We start from the raw sequence: 15,703 nt of genomic DNA on the forward strand, positions 1-15,703 counted from the left end.
TCAATTTGTATCTAACATGCTTCCTTCTTTACGCAAAGCCGTATGCAAATGAGCAAAAATGTAAACAATGACGTCAGCATGAATCCGCCCATAGAGCATGTTGACGACACTGTCGTTCGCTTTGAAAATAAAGTTTGTTTGAAAATTGTAAGTAATGCGTGGGGAATTTAAGGGATTCTTTATTATAAAACAAATAGAGAAGCCTTGACTGTGCTCTGTTCTGTAGTAAAGCACGCAGGAAGCGGCTAGAGCACGAAAGAAGTGTGGAGAAACACTCGATTACTTCTCGTCTTTCTTCCTACACTTCGCTCGGGCTCTAGCCGCTTCCTGCGTGCTTTACTAGAGAGAAGAGCACAGTCAAGGCTTTTCTATTTGTTAAGAATAGTCCTCTTTCAATTTCAAAATGAAGCTCATGGGAAATGGATAAGAATTTGAAAGGAGAGCAGCGATAAAAATCAATCTGTCGTCATTAGGTATGCAAGGCTACCTTATTGTATTGAATTCCTGATCGAACACGGTGCTAACTGCTAAATGTGCTTGGAATTACGGAGTTAACCATAAGGTGCCTAATTAGATTACGTCGTGACGTAAATGCCAGTGTTGGGATTTTCAAAAAGATTAGCCTGGTTTCATTCCGAGCAGAAATGAAAAGCCCTAAACTAATTTTTATATTCTCGAAAATAACACTTAATATCATGAACTTAACCTGAACCGATAATGAGCTATATCGCACGGGGAGAATGATAATTGAAAATTTGCTACGAAATGCGATATTTAGCTTGTGAAATATTGATGATTTTGAAAACCGTTCCGTGAGCTCCAAATTAAATGAAATGGTAACGTTTTAGACTTAAAGCATACCTCTATCCTTCCTATATTTATAAAATTGGTACAAGCTTGCTTTCTTTAGCGCCTTTCATGGGCAAAGTTTATATTCCTCTACTCGGGGCATTGATTTCGGCCACTTTACGGCTACCGACGTTCATTTTAGTTTTCGTGAAATTTCTAGGATAAAGAGGCAAGCCTGAAAAAAAAAACACCATACCACTTTTCCATGTTCACCATAAAATACGAAGGTTTTCAGTTCTTCGACTATGTACCACATTTTTCGATTATCACTCGGTAGATTCACAAAGTCTCCCTAAAGTGTTTTATCCTTTGATTTTCTGGACTCGTCGAGAGGAATAGTATACCCAGGACCATTATTATTTCCCCTCACTGGTTAGCATGAAAAGTCAGGTCTTCCGACCACGACGATGCATAACTCTTCCTCTTGAGAATTTGCTGAGTCACTTTCTTGGTTGTTGCACACTAAAGAATAATTGAAAACCAAAAAGGCGTTAGATGTAATTTAAGGTGGCTCTGTATAGTTTTTCGGCGCGCGAAGCATGGGTACGAATGGCGCGAGCGCGCGAGTATTTAAAAGAAAAGAAAAAAAGGAGTAAACATGGCGACGAAACCTTTGTCGAGAGTCGCGTTCCACTTGCCGCTATCCTTTTGTCCCTAACAAGTGTTCACCAAAAAACGTCTAGAAATGTGTTTTAAAACACTTTCTTCGTCTCCTCCTGACATGGTTAAACTGAGTAGTCAATTCGCAGTATTTATCGTATTTTTCGACTAGCACGTGCGAAGAAAGCGAAACGTGAGCATGTGCATTACCGTAACTTGGAGAATTTCTATTTTGATGACGTCACGAAAAACAAGGGTCTCAGAATAATCCAAAAGCGCATATCGGGCGCGTTCTAGATAGTAAATTTTTTCGAAAATTGGCGCATGGATAGGATTTTTGTTTTTCTCGCTCTTAGAAAAAAAAATCCTTAAATCTTATAAACACTCATACACATAAATGTAACACGCGTTATTAACGAAAATTGCGAATTACCCCGAAAAATATGTACAGATTTTCTTGTAGCTTTAACAGTTGAAACTCTGTTTCCCCAAAAACAAAGAAAATTCACCGTGTAGAAACCTAGAAACATCCACTAGAAGTCAGGTAGGTGAAAAAAAACAAACCAAGTATTTCTATGAGTAGTTGCCATAGCAACAACTTTTAGGTTCTGAAGGAGTCTTCCATACATAGTCTAAGGATGTAGGTTTTTATTACAGACTTTCTACCGAATGCTGTGTGATAAACATTTGCTAAGGGAGAAATTATTTGTGCATACATAATATCCAAAGCCTTGTGAAATACTATAAAGAGCCACCTTAATAAGATTGCGGATGAAAATACAAAAACGATTGGAAATATCTCGGCAGTCTATTTTGGTAGTGTTGGGTAACAGAATAACATCGTTTACTATACATACCTCGCAATTGCACACCATCTCATAAACTCCTTTTACCTTAATTATGATGGAAAGAAAAACTTAAATAGCTTAAAATTAAATTATATTAATTTTTATATCCATTGACATAATTTTGAGAGCGGGCCGTCTTTTTCCGGTTTTTGGAAAACCGAATCAGTTAGGTACCGATTGCTCTGTGGAGGACGAGGGGGGGGGGGCGGGGGGGGGAGCCGGATGGGGAGTTTGCCGGAGAATTTTGGTTGTGTCACAATAAAATTTTCGTCATTCCCCCATATCACTGTGTAATGTTCTTATGATTCCCACCCCCTTATTAGCAGCCAGTTATATATATATATAGTCCGGCCCCCTGCATTAAGACTCCTTTGGCGATGATGACTGATGATGGAGGAGGCGGCGTGGCCGAGTGGTTAGGGTGCTGGACTTGTAATCCGGTGTCCCGGGTTCAAGTCCTCCACCCTGCCACTCACTGGATTTGTTCTCGGTTATCCCTGGTTCAACTCCTTGGCTGCGCTCTGTAAGTAGCCCACTTGTCTGCCTCCTTCCAATGGGGATTTTTAAGCAGCCCTAAGGGGGAGCTTCAATTTAGTATTTATTTATTTATTTATTTATTTATTCATCCCCCTTTATTCCCCTTGAAAACCATGCAATCCTCCTCGCCCTCCCTCCCTACCCAAGCCACAAATAATGACATGATATTGAATGGTCCCTTATCTCCCATTAGTTTTTATCAATTTATTTTTTAAACGACCCATGTAGCCATATGGGTGAGCTGTATTTTAAGAAATTTTAAGAAAAAATCAGACTTTAACATAGGACTCAAACCTTGTGTGAGTTTGATGGCATTATGATGGTTAAAAACCGGTGCCGGACAATTACATCCTCCTTGAAAGTGTTACGGTCATAACACGACTCAAAACATTAAAAATGATTGTCATGTTGTTTTATCTTAAAGGTTTAAAATAAAAAAAAATATTAACTAGCAGGAAAGAAGTGCAGGCTAACCCAGAGAAAGTATGGGGAGAAACTATCCATTTATAGGAAAACCATTTTGGATGTTAGCGATCATATCAACATAACAGAAGGCGTAAGTAAGATTCTAGGGTACACATACCTGCGTCTTCGCTATCGATGATACAGACCAAGCAGAAAACAAGGCAAAGAACACCAGCAAGCTTCATCGTCTGTTTTCTCTTCTTACTGGGAGCAGTTCCTTCTTCTCGACCGAAAAAAATGTCCATCATTCGAGCTCTGATTTTCATTTTATATAAGTAAATCTCTGAAAGGAAACATTGTTCGCAAAATTAAGAACAAGAAGGCAAACCACCAATGCCTTGATTGACTTTTAGTTAAAGGCGAAAACATGCTGCATCATGATGATGATTTGTATCATTAGAAACCCGATGTTGTTATCTGTATAATGAAATCAAAGTCGTAGCTATGGTGATATCGTTTCACTGCAATACATTGATATCATATCACTTTATGGGTGGAGTTGTCCAATCAAAAAGACTGTACTTTGATGATATGTATTCCCATGATTCAAGCTGACACCAGTCGCCAAATTTGGAAATTTGGTCGAAACAGCTTTCTTTTTTTCATTTTGGTCAACTATCTTGGAATGTATACATATATCTTATTAGACGTTTTGTTGTGTAGTAACGCGAAATATTTTTACGAGTTGTGCCGTATTTTGACGAGCCCGTAGGGCAAGTCAAAATACAAATAACGATTCAAAATACTCAGCGATACGACATACCAAAACGCCTAGTGAGTTATTTATTATCCAACATGCCAAATTGTTATTTTAGAGCGGGCGAATTTCGTGAATATTTATTTACGGGGAGAGCGTGACAAAAGTTTGCGAAGCGGAACGGAATTGGCGCGTTGTCGTGTTGCTGTTTCTAGTCTATTCAACAAATAATGAAATTTCATGGTTGTCTAACTGCTTTTCTTCATTCGATTTCGATTTATCTGATAAACTTGGATCAATATTCGCCAGCCATTCCGACTCTTTTAAAAATTGTCCGCAATTCTTTTTTTTAACCTCAATCCAACTCTTCGCTTGCGCGATGCGGGAAAACCTTTCTAATCGGTTCTCTAGAGTACAAATACCGCGTGATATTTGTACTCGTCTTGAGCGTTATTTGTACTTCAAGGAGTGTAGTTGGATAATAAATATATCTTATTAGACGTTTTGTTGTGTAGTATCGCTGAATATCTTAACAATTTGTGCGTACACGCCAAAGTGTTCTTTCAGTGGGGGCGAATTTTGCGGGTATTTATTTGCGTGGAGTACGTGGCAGAATTATGCGAAGCGGAAAGAAATTGGCGCGTTGTCGTGTTGCTGTTTCTATTTCCTTCAATAAATGAAGAAATGTCTTTGTCGTGAAGTCCTCCGGAAGAATTTGTGTACACGGAAAGAATGCAATGAATCAAGAAAGCCAAGCGTTGGGGTCTACAGTCGGGGGAAGTTGGAATTCCAAGTTGATCAAGGAGATAAACACTTACACTGCATGAAGGATTGCCTGCTTTACGCTTAACTTAATCTTTAACCTAAGTAAATTAAACAGTGCAAAACTAATTAAATATTAGTTAAAATGGGTAAATTCTTGTTGTTACAGTTTGTTGCGTGCCTTATATCGTACTCGGGAGTCTATTTTTATATATGCTTTATTAGCGGACATCTGTTGGTCATTCGTGCACGTAACATTATCCCGCAAATCAATTCCAAATTCAGTGTGGACCGCTGGCTGCTGTGTGCTACCAAATGGTCAGGTGGAGATTTTTGCAGTGATTGGGAACAACTTACCGACCGCAGCGCAAACTTTGACAAGGTAAATATTCCTTACATCTCTGGGAAGTATTTTATTGCAAGATGTTCTTTATCACGCCATTGTGGCAACCCCAGTTAGACTCTTTCCAGGGAACGGAGCCTGCTCCAATACGCAAAACAACATAAACCTTCCACCAGCACGAGGCTAAGGACGTTAAAATTCAATAAGTTTTATGTTAAGAAATTGCAAGACTGAGCGGAATTAGGACTCGCTGTGTCGTATTTTGCCGGCTAATACACCTCATTGCTGCTTTATCCCAGAGGCGTTAAATGAGTCAAGCCACAATAAGGCAAAGTATTTAGAACTTTTCCCTAACATCTTTTTATTAAAACAGATATCTAGAATGGTTCAATAAAGTTTTATCTACGCACAGTTTGAAATTATGGGCTGGGGATTGCAGTGAGGAAGGCCAAATTTCACACAAATGAGCATGTCAGACATTTTACCGCTGGTTACGTCATTAACAACTGAAACTTCATGTCTTTTTCAAACACCTTAATTCTTTACTTCTTTAAGCATTTTATCGTTTTATTCCTTAGATTTACGGGACTCGTCGCAAGGAATAGTATACCCAGGTCCACCATTATTTCTGCTATTATTCGGATCAAAACATGTAACGAAATGCACTCCGTCCTCAACCTTAACGAGACCTAATAACAATAACAATAACATTATTTGTTCATTTCCACCATTTGCAGATCTCTCTAAATTACTGGTAGGGTCAGACACCTCTCACAAACATAAAAATATACCTGTATTTATATAAATATAAAGATATAAATATATATAGTAACAATGTAGCAGAAAACGAATGCGCATACATACGCACTGTTAATATATATATACGACCCTTCTCGACAATTTGCGAAGTCACTTTCTCGGCTGTTGCATGCTAAGAGCAAAAAAAGAAAAACAAAGAGGCATTAGATGTAATTTAATAAGATTGGGGATGGAAGTTCAAAAGGGATTGGATAAAGCTAGGCAGTCTATTTTGGTCACATTTTTAATTCAAGAAAAGAGAAATGATTTACATGAAACAATCAATAAATTTTCCACATGATTAATTAAAAATAACTTGATTTATAATTATTTCACATAACCTCACAAATTATAAAATTGTTATCTTGGTAAACTTGTCTCCCATATCTTTGCCACTTGCACTCTCAATTTTGGCACGAATGTTTAGCAAGTCGCATGCCTTTCCACAGCATGCAAAATTGCGATGTCCCGTTTTCAGGGAAGTAACCAATTTGTTGTTCTCCTGCCTCGGTTATACAAAACACTCCAATACAATACTAAAAACCATATACTAAGGTCTTTCTCAACTGTTGATAGGATTAGCAGGACCTACCAAGCATTCAAGTTTTGTCGTGGTGGCAGTATTACAGGTTTAAAAGCATTCATTGTTACCTCAAAACTTTCCAGAAACTAACGAGTCACGACGAAATTCTCCAAGCTGATAACTGGCAGGAAAGTCTCCGCAACTCCCAGCAACCTTTGTGCTGCTAACTAGTTTCCATGCTTCGAAGTTAAGAGCGGGACAACGCTAAAGGGTTTCTCTCGCCATGTACGCCCATTTCATTGAGGCGGTCGCCCAGTTAAACTTTCAGAGTGAATTTTTTACAGCTCTTTTATATTTTTATTATTTATCTGTACACTTTTCAGCAGGCTCACGTGCGTGTTGTTTTCACGTGCACTTTGGTTACGGGACAAAACTGAAGTCAGGTGATCAAATATTTCTGACGGCCATGTTTGCTGTAAAAGGCTTTTCTTGGCTTTGAAGTGGTTGCTTCATGTATGTTGATCATCAAACTGACGAAGATGAAATGTGCAAAAAGACTATCAGAGTCTCAAGATAGATAAATATTTACTCCTTTAGTTGGTTCTTTGGGATAAAAAGTTCAAATGTTTTCTGTTGGTCGAATACCATGGTGGAAGTAGCTAGTACAAATTAATGGGTTTATGCTGGAGAAATGGCCCACTTTTGTCATTCTTTTACTCTGAATAAGTTAAGTGAATAAAATTTAGCTTCAGTTCAGTTTAGTTTACTTCTGATAATGTTATATATACTGCTCAAAGTATAAGTGAGTGGCAAGAATTGAGCCTTTCTCCAGAATACTTTTCTATCATGTTATCTTGATGATCTGGTACTGCAGGTTTTATGTGATACAATATTCATTATATCCTGATGATAATACACAGTCAACCCTTTTATCGACTTTTTTATCATGAAATACAAGGCTGAAATTTTTTTGAAACAGATAGCTGTTTTAGTAAGAAAATGGAATAGTATACATTGTCATATATCCTACATCAGTTGTTTTGTTAATACAATGAATTATTAACTTGATTTCTTGATTGACTTTGATTGACACTAAGTTTCGCAGTTAAGCCACGTGAATAAGTCTGCTTTCAGTTCAGATGTTTAGATTCGAAGTGACCTTCATGTTCTGCTGACCTGTCGCGCTGACCCGTACTCTGATACCCTAATCTGTTATATCTGTTGCTGACCTGTATACCGTTAAACAATCCTACTAGACATCGCCAGAGAAGTAAGTTATCAGTGCTGCAATTCTAGCTAATAGTTTGACTCGTGTGTTTATGTATCGATAGATTCTGTTCAGTTTCTCAAACGTATTTAATTTCTTTTCTCTAGATCGATTAATAATATACTGGAATAAATTATACGATTTGCGTAAGCTAGTTGGATTGCCTGTTCGGTTTATCGGACCATCAGTATTGTCTACATGTAGGAATTACCAGTGCCAGCATAGGAGCTAGACAGGTGCATGACTAATTTCAAATGGAGTTTCTATGTATATATGGAAGCCATTGCCCACCTCCGCAATAACAATAATTAAACTCACAGTCCATTGCAGGGTTACCTCCCCCCTGCCAACCAGTACCCATATTTACACCTGGAAAAGGTGTGGCACTTTGAGCTTACAGTATCTTACCCGAGAACATAATGCAGTGCCCCAACACTAGACACCAAAACTGGACTACTGTCCAGTCCAGTGCACTATCCATTCAGCCACCATGCCTCCTCCTCGAATCCTTATGATTAAAGTGGGGTGAATGGGGTCAATTGGGATTAGGGTGAACCCTTAGAACATTGCATAACTAATAGCGACTTAAGGCAACTTAAGGTCCCAGAGTAGGCCTTATGAGCGTGCCAGAGTGATGATATAACTTGGAAAGAAAAAATTAAGGAGAGGGGTAGAAATCACAAGAAAGGATGGAATGTTATCACAAGTGATTCAAATCTCAAAGGAATGCTAAAATAACTATACTTTGAACGTTTATAATATAGCAGTGATCTACTGTAGGAGCACTTAAAGTACCAGAAACCAGTAAAAGTACCAGACATACCAAAATGAATATTAGAGATTTGAGGAGAAAACCGAGAGGCGTTGCTTACAAAATGCCTTGGTAATACTCTAAGAATTTCCTCTTGGCCCGCCTTTGATGTTCTTTGTTTAAAATGGTATTTAGGCTTCTTTGTTTGCAAAGTTCCTATGGTGAAAGCTGATTGAAAAAAATCCGTCTTAGTTATCTTACTATTGGTGTACATGGTAGATATAAAACCGTTAATTTTGACACAATGGCCGTCATATGAACACAAGACAATTAAGTTCAGGTTGCACACAGCAGAAATGAGTCCTTCGAACGGGGATGCTTTGCCACAATTTTTAAACCCTTACTATTTCGCATCCCATTTTGACCAAGAATGGAACCCCACTCATATATGAAGTTCGAAAAAACTCTGCATTAGTTTTTAGCCTTGAGAAGTGCGATTTAGTTAATAACTTCATCGACATGAACAAGCTCCTAACCTTTTAAAAACATGATATATATCTGATGATGGCATTAACCTATCTATCCTATCAAAGACCTAATGACAATCTATTTGTCTGTTCTTGACATTCGTACCCTTAAAAATGTGTCTTCCTTCCGATTGGCGCTTCCCCACATGAGCCGATACTTTCCATGTCTGTTTAAATTCACGTTTGTATGACGTTTTCTTCCAGCTCTCATTCCTGCTGCGTGCAACCTGAACTTATTTGTCTCGTGTTGATATGACGGCCCTCGTGTCTGAACTTTGAGGCCTGAGATTGACGCTGCCAACCAAAAGAGAAATACATGGGGTTAGCCGTGAAAAGACAAAAAAAAATTATCGATAGGCATAAGAATTAAAATATTTTAGCCATTAGCCATAAAAAACATTTTAGCTGCGAAACAGCGAAAATCGTTCGACCCCTCCACCCTCAAGCGCTATATAGTCCCCAGAACAGACCAAAGTTCTTCATTTTGTCCTGATATCTTCACAAAAATCCCATCAAACGATTACGAAATATTCCTTGTGAGAAGTTACAGGTTAATAACTCGTCGAGTTCCTCCATCTGAAAAACAACTCAAAGTACAAGACTATGAGTAGCAGAAAACTACATGTTACAGATATCTGGAATATTCTTAATCTGAAATTCGCCAATCATAAACAAGGAGATTTCACAACTTCAAGTGATAATGGCAGAGTGGTTTGAATTATTAAAACAGCCTAACGGTGGCAAGCCATAATTTAAACTACTTTGAGATCTTTTAAAAGGCTTAGTGGAAAATTAGCTATAAACACTCAACGTTTTTTAAAATGCCTCTAAAGATCCTTCGAAACCTTTCATTAAAGATGCCATAATGATGTCTTTTGGGTGCCGCTTCTCGTTTTGCTTCAGTCTTGGTAAGGAACACTGGAACGATCACGAGAGTTTTTTCAATTTCAGGGTTACGCGAAAGCTGAGGTTGACGAAACCGCCTTTAAATTTCGGTAGACGATAAGCTTTGGTATCATCGGCTCGCTTTTGAATTACAACACAGTAACGATGAGAAGGTTAAAAAAAACCTTACCGAAAACTCATGATTACAACACCCGTTTACCGTTAGGGAGGGAACTAAATGCTTTAAAAAACAAAAGATACTCACCCATGGAATACAGCTTCTGTGAGAAGTAAATTATCCGGAAAAATACGATCTCTTTTCCTTTTCAAATCAGATTTAATGGGCAGGATCTTAAGGATATTACTTTAGTTGATATAATTCATATTTAAGAAACGGATAAGAGATGTTACTTCTTCTTGCTAAAATATTTGGCAGACCAGGAACCCTTTAAAATTAACGGTTTAATATCCACAATGTACACCTATATTAAGATAGCTTAAACGGATTTTTTTAAAACAGCTTTTCACTATTGCAAACAGAGACGCCCGACTTCCATTTTAAACAGAAAAAACCAAAGGCGAGCCAAGAGGAAATTCTTAGAGTACTATTCGGGAATTTTGTTAGCAACGCCTCTGGGTTTTCTCCTTAAATCTCTAGTATCCATTAAGGTATGCCTGAAGCTATTTTAAGACGTTTCTGGCACTTTTTTAGTGCTCCTACTGCAGATTCACTGCTAACGCTTTATACAGACTCTGTCTTTGAAGCGGTTTTATAAACGTTCAAGATATAGTTCTATTAGCATTCCAGTGAGACTTCAATCAGCTGTGAGGGCATTTGATGCTTTCTTGTGATTTCTACCCCTCTCCCAGATTTTGTGCTTCCGAGTTACATCATCACTCTGGCATGCTTATAATGCGTTTACGCTGCTTTTTTCAAGGTACTCCTGGTACGCCTGAAGCAGCACAATTGCAACCTGGGTCTGCTGCGCATGCGATTTTAAGGTGTTCGTACTGGTATTGTAATTCCCCCTTTGAGCTCCCGAATATTGATTCGTGAAATCCCATCTTGGTTGCTTTACAATCCTTTGTAAATTTGCCTGCTGGATGTTATTTTGAATCATGTTATGGCTACTCACATTTTGATCTGTTCTGGGAGACGAAAGGTTAAGTTTTTAGCCATTCAATTTCATTCAATGCACGCGTTAAGAGTCAGTTACCATTAAGTTAAACGTGAGGGTTGTAATTTCTATAAAAAGTTTTGGCTTGCAAACCTAATGATGCTCTTATCTTTCTTAAAAATCTCCAACTCGGCCACTATGATTCCATTTGGTTTATATTCGAAAACTGTATGTCATTTATTTCCTTTCTATCCATATCAATAACAATTCTGGGTTTCCACACAAAAGATTATCGTATAATTTCATTTATTAAATATTTCAATTCGGCCACTGCATTTCCCTTCCTGGTATCTTTGAAAATTATTACTTTACTGATAGGTGGCAGCTTTTCTGGTTCATACTCTTTCTGCCTCTTCCCTGCGTATATATTCAGTTTAGCAATCCGGATGAATATTCTTATTTCTCCTGTTGACTCTCGAAGCCTATTTATCAGATGTCTGCATGGTTTTTTTCTGAGAATATAAGCAGCTATATATCCCATGGGGCTTTTATTTTCATTTTTATTCAACTTTCGATAAGTCTTCGGAACACGAGTGTTTTTACATTGTTTCGTTGACCCATTTGGAGGGTTTATTGAACCTTCAGGTGTAGGAATAATAGGTCTTGTAGAAACCTTAAATATCTAAATTTATTAGTTGTGTTTCATCTTCCACTGACATACTAAATCATTGTGTTAACAGCCAAATCTCAACAAATCGTTATCTTAATTTTTTTTTATTCAAATTTTAGGCAGTTGATATGGCCTTATAGCCGTAATATGGTCAAATTTTAACCGCTGACCGTAAAAGCCATTACCCCACTGAGACCTTCAGGCCGGTAATATCCTCCCGTGCACTATACAAGCAAAACTTGTTTACAATAAAATCTCAACCTATTGTTTACCATAATCTTTTTTTAAATTCAGTTTTCGGGATATTGATATTTTCATATTCTTTTCTTGTTGCTTTAATATATGACGACGGTTGCTTACAGAGTGAAACATTCCACAGAACGATACAATGAATAGGCAAGAGAGTATCAATGAGGTAAATTAACTGAGCCGTAAAACTGCTAAAAACTTAGCCTTCAGGCGCTAAAATTGACAAATTTTGCTTAGAGTAGACCCTCAGGTAATATCCTGCCATGCACTATCAAAAGTTAATAAGCTTAAAATAGCTTGAGACCGTTAAGAGCCTTCACGGTCTGAAATGCACCACCTAATAGACATGTAGTTCAATCAATGATTCATATATGTGAGAATATAAATTTGTGGGATTTAGGTGTTAAAAAAACATAAACAGCTTTTCTTTTGTTTCACAGGAAGGTCGAGAAGAAGAAAATACTCCCTGTTAAAATACTGGGTTTTCTCCTCAAATCTCTAGTATCCATTATGGTATGCCTGAAGTTATTTTAAGACGTTTCTGGTACTTTTTTTAGTGCTCCTACAGCAGATTCACTGCTAACGCTTTATTCAGACTCCGTCTTAGAAGTGGTTTTATAAACGTTCAAGATATAGTTATATTAGCATTCCATTGAGCCTTGAATCAGTTGTGATGACATTTGATGCTTTCTTGTGATTTCTACGCCTCTCCTTGATTTTTCCTTCCAAGTTACATCATCACTCTGGCATGCTTATAATGCGTTTACGCTGCTTTTTTCAAGGTATTCCTGGTACAGTCCGACTGTCTTTCAGTCAGCTCTTCTATACGTTTGACCGTCTGTTGGTACATATGTTTTCCCGTCTTACTTTAATGCGTTTCTGTCTTTCTGCCTGAATGATGCCTTCTGTTGAAAAATGAACCTAACTGGGAATTTTTTTAATAACCAGTTAAGCCCAGCAGTCCGGGGGCGCAGTATTTATCCCGCGATATCAATTCCAAATTCAATGTGGACCGCTGGCTACTGTGTGCTACCAAAAAGTCAGGTGGAGAATTTTGCAGTGATTGGGAACAACTTACAAACCGCAGCGGACGTTGACAAGGCAAATAGTCGTTACATATCTGGAAAGTACTTTATTGCAAGATTTTCTTCATCACGCCATTGTGGCAACTCCTGTTAGACTCTTTCCAGGAATTGGAACGAAATCTGCTCCAATAGGTAAATTAGCATTACAAACCTTCCACCGTCTCGAGACTAAGGACGTTAAAATGTAATAACTTTGATGATAAGAAATTGCACCGACAATAGAAAAACGAATATAGAGCGACCATTTATTTGTCCAGAAATAACAATTGAAAAAAAATGAAGTAGTTCATTCACAGACAGCAAGACCGAACGGGATTAGGACTCGCTGTGTCGTATTTCGCCGGTTAATACACCTCCTCGCTGCTTTATCCCAGATGCGTTAAATGGGTCAAGCCGCAAGAAGCCAAAGTATTGAGAAATTTTCCGGCCGAACTTCTTTCTTTATTTAAACAGATATCTAGAATGCTTCAATAAAGTTTTATTTTCGCACAGTTTGAAATCATGAGCCGGGGATTACTGTGAAGAAGGCCAAATTTCACCCAAATGCGCAAGTTCGACAATTCACCGCTGTGTTAAGTCAATGACAATTGAAACTTCATGTACTTTTCAAACACTTTAATTCTTTACTTCTTGAAGCATTTTATCGTTTTATTCCTTTGATTTACGGGACTCGTCGCGAGGAATTTTACGCCCATATTCACCAATACCTCCCAGAGCAAGACATCCAACGTAACGCCTATTGTCCTCGACATAAGTGATACATAAAAACCCTTTCTCACAATCCGCGAAGTCACTTTCTCGGCTGTTGCAGACTAAAAAGAAAGGGAAAATAAAAGAGGCATTAGATGTAATTTAATAAGATTGCCGGGGATGGAAGTACAAAAAACGATTGGATTTATCTAGGCAGTCTTTTGGTCGTGTTATGTAACAGAATAACATCGTCTACGATACCTCGTCTTTCCCCTTCATCTCTAAAAATCTTTTCACCTTAATAGAAAAATAGGAAATAATTTAAAATTTAACATATTTATAACCATTGATATATTTTTTGGGAGCGAGCCGTCTTTTTCTGGTTTTTGGAAAAACCGGATCAGTTAGGTACCGGTCGCTCTTTTTAACATCACAAATAATAATTGAATGATCAGTCCCTTTTTTCCCAATAGCTTTTATCAAAGGATTTTTTAAAATGATTCATGGGTGAGCTGCAATTTAAGAAAATGAAGAAAACATTAGACTTGAACACAGGCCTCAAAACTTGCGTAATTTCAAAGGGGAATATTTCAAACTTTGAGTTGATTGGCATTATGATGGAAAAAACCGGTGCCGGACGATTACATCCTTCTTGAAACTGTGTTACGGTCATAATACGACTCAAGCCATTAAAAAATATCGTTGCGCTGTTTTATCTTAAAGCTTTACAATAGAAAAATATTGACTAGTAGGAAAGAAGTGTAGAATTGAGTCTTCACACCGTGACAAAAGAGTCCTAAAAAAAGGAAAACTGAGTTAAAGGTTTTTAAAATAATCATTGTAATGGGTTTTTTATTTTAATGTTTTGTGAAGGTGTTTTTTTTTTTTTTTTTTAATGCTGAGAACCTAGAGAAATTATGAATATAAGGGATCCATTTTAATGAAAACTATTTAGGATGTTGGCGATCATATTAACATAAAAGATGGCGTAAGTACGAACTTAGGTACACATACCTGCGTCTTTGCCATCGATGATACAGACCAAGCAGAAAACAAGGCAAAGGACACCAGCAAGCTTCATCGCCTCTTTCCTCTTCTTACTGGGAGTATTAACTTCTTCTCGACCTTCCTGTGAAACAAAAGAAAAACTGTTTATGTTTTTTTAACACCTAAATCCCACAAATTTATATTCTCATATATATGAATCATTGATTGAACTACATGTCTATTAGGTGGTGCATTTCAGACCGTGAAGGCTCTTAACGGTCTCAAGCTATTTTAAGCTTATTAACTTTTGATAGTGCATGGCAGGATATTACCTGAGGGTCTACTCTAAGCAAAATTTGTCAATTTTAGCGCCTGAAGGCTAAGTTTTTAGCAGTTTTACGGCTCAGTTAATTTACCTCATTGATACTCTCTTGCCTATTCATTGTATCGTTCTGTGGAATGCTTCACTCTGTAAGCAACCGTCGTGATATACTAAAGCAACAAGAAAAGAATATGAAAATATCAGTATCCCGAAAACTGAATTTAAAAAAAGATTATGGTAAACAATAGGTTGAGATTTTATTGTAAACAACTTTTGCTTGTATAGTGCACGGGAGGATATTACCGGTCTGAGGGTCTCAGTGGGGTAATGGCTTTTACGGTCAGCGGTTAAAATTTGACCATATTACGGCTATAAGGCCATATCAACTGCCTAAAATTTGAATAAGAAAAAAAAATTAAGATAACGATTTGTTGAGATTTGGCTGTTAACACAATGATTTTGTATGTCAGTGGAAGATGAAACACAACTAATAAAATTAGATATTTAAGGTTTCTACAAGACCTATTATTCCTACACCTGAAGGTTCAATAAACCCTCCAAATGGGTCAACGAAACAATGTAAAAATACTTGTGTTCCGAAGACTTATCGAAAGTTGAATAAAAATGAAAATAAAAGCCCCATGGGATATATAGCTGCTTATATTCTCAGAAAAAACTGTGCAGACATCTGATAAATAGGCGTCGAGAGTCAACAGGAGAAATAAGAATA

General features: G+C 37.5%; 1 protein-coding gene and 2 long non-coding RNA genes across 3 annotated transcripts in view; 1 reads left to right on the forward strand and 2 right to left on the reverse strand.

Annotated features, from left to right (window-relative positions):
- LOC148730353 (uncharacterized) overlaps positions 1 to 13,249 on the forward strand; it is a 29,092-nt gene extending 15,843 nt beyond the window's left edge. Inside the window, exon 4 of the mRNA XM_088761778.1 lies at positions 12,838 to 13,249. Coding sequence (XP_088617904.1) covers positions 12,838 to 12,986 — 149 coding nt within the window. The 3' untranslated portion in view covers positions 12,987 to 13,249. The remainder of the gene's footprint in view (positions 1 to 12,837) is intronic.
- Positions 4,379 to 9,601, reverse strand: LOC148730354 (uncharacterized). The gene is made up of 3 exons (XR_016002089.1): positions 9,438 to 9,601; positions 9,074 to 9,261; positions 4,379 to 6,952 (listed from the first exon to the last, which is right to left on the reverse strand). It is a non-coding gene; the product is annotated as an uncharacterized LOC148730354 (long non-coding RNA).
- Positions 13,250 to 13,574: 325 nt separating the features above from the next.
- LOC111319665 (uncharacterized) lies at positions 13,575 to 14,838 on the reverse strand. The gene is made up of 3 exons (XR_016000912.1): positions 14,679 to 14,838; positions 13,926 to 13,961; positions 13,575 to 13,786 (listed from the first exon to the last, which is right to left on the reverse strand). It is a non-coding gene; the product is annotated as an uncharacterized LOC111319665 (long non-coding RNA).
- Between the last annotated feature and the right edge of the window lie 865 nt (positions 14,839 to 15,703).

Source organism: Stylophora pistillata, chromosome 5, assembly GCF_964205215.1.
Source record: "Stylophora pistillata chromosome 5, jaStyPist1.2, whole genome shotgun sequence".
NCBI classification, from domain to species: Eukaryota; Metazoa; Cnidaria; class Anthozoa; order Scleractinia; family Pocilloporidae; genus Stylophora; species Stylophora pistillata.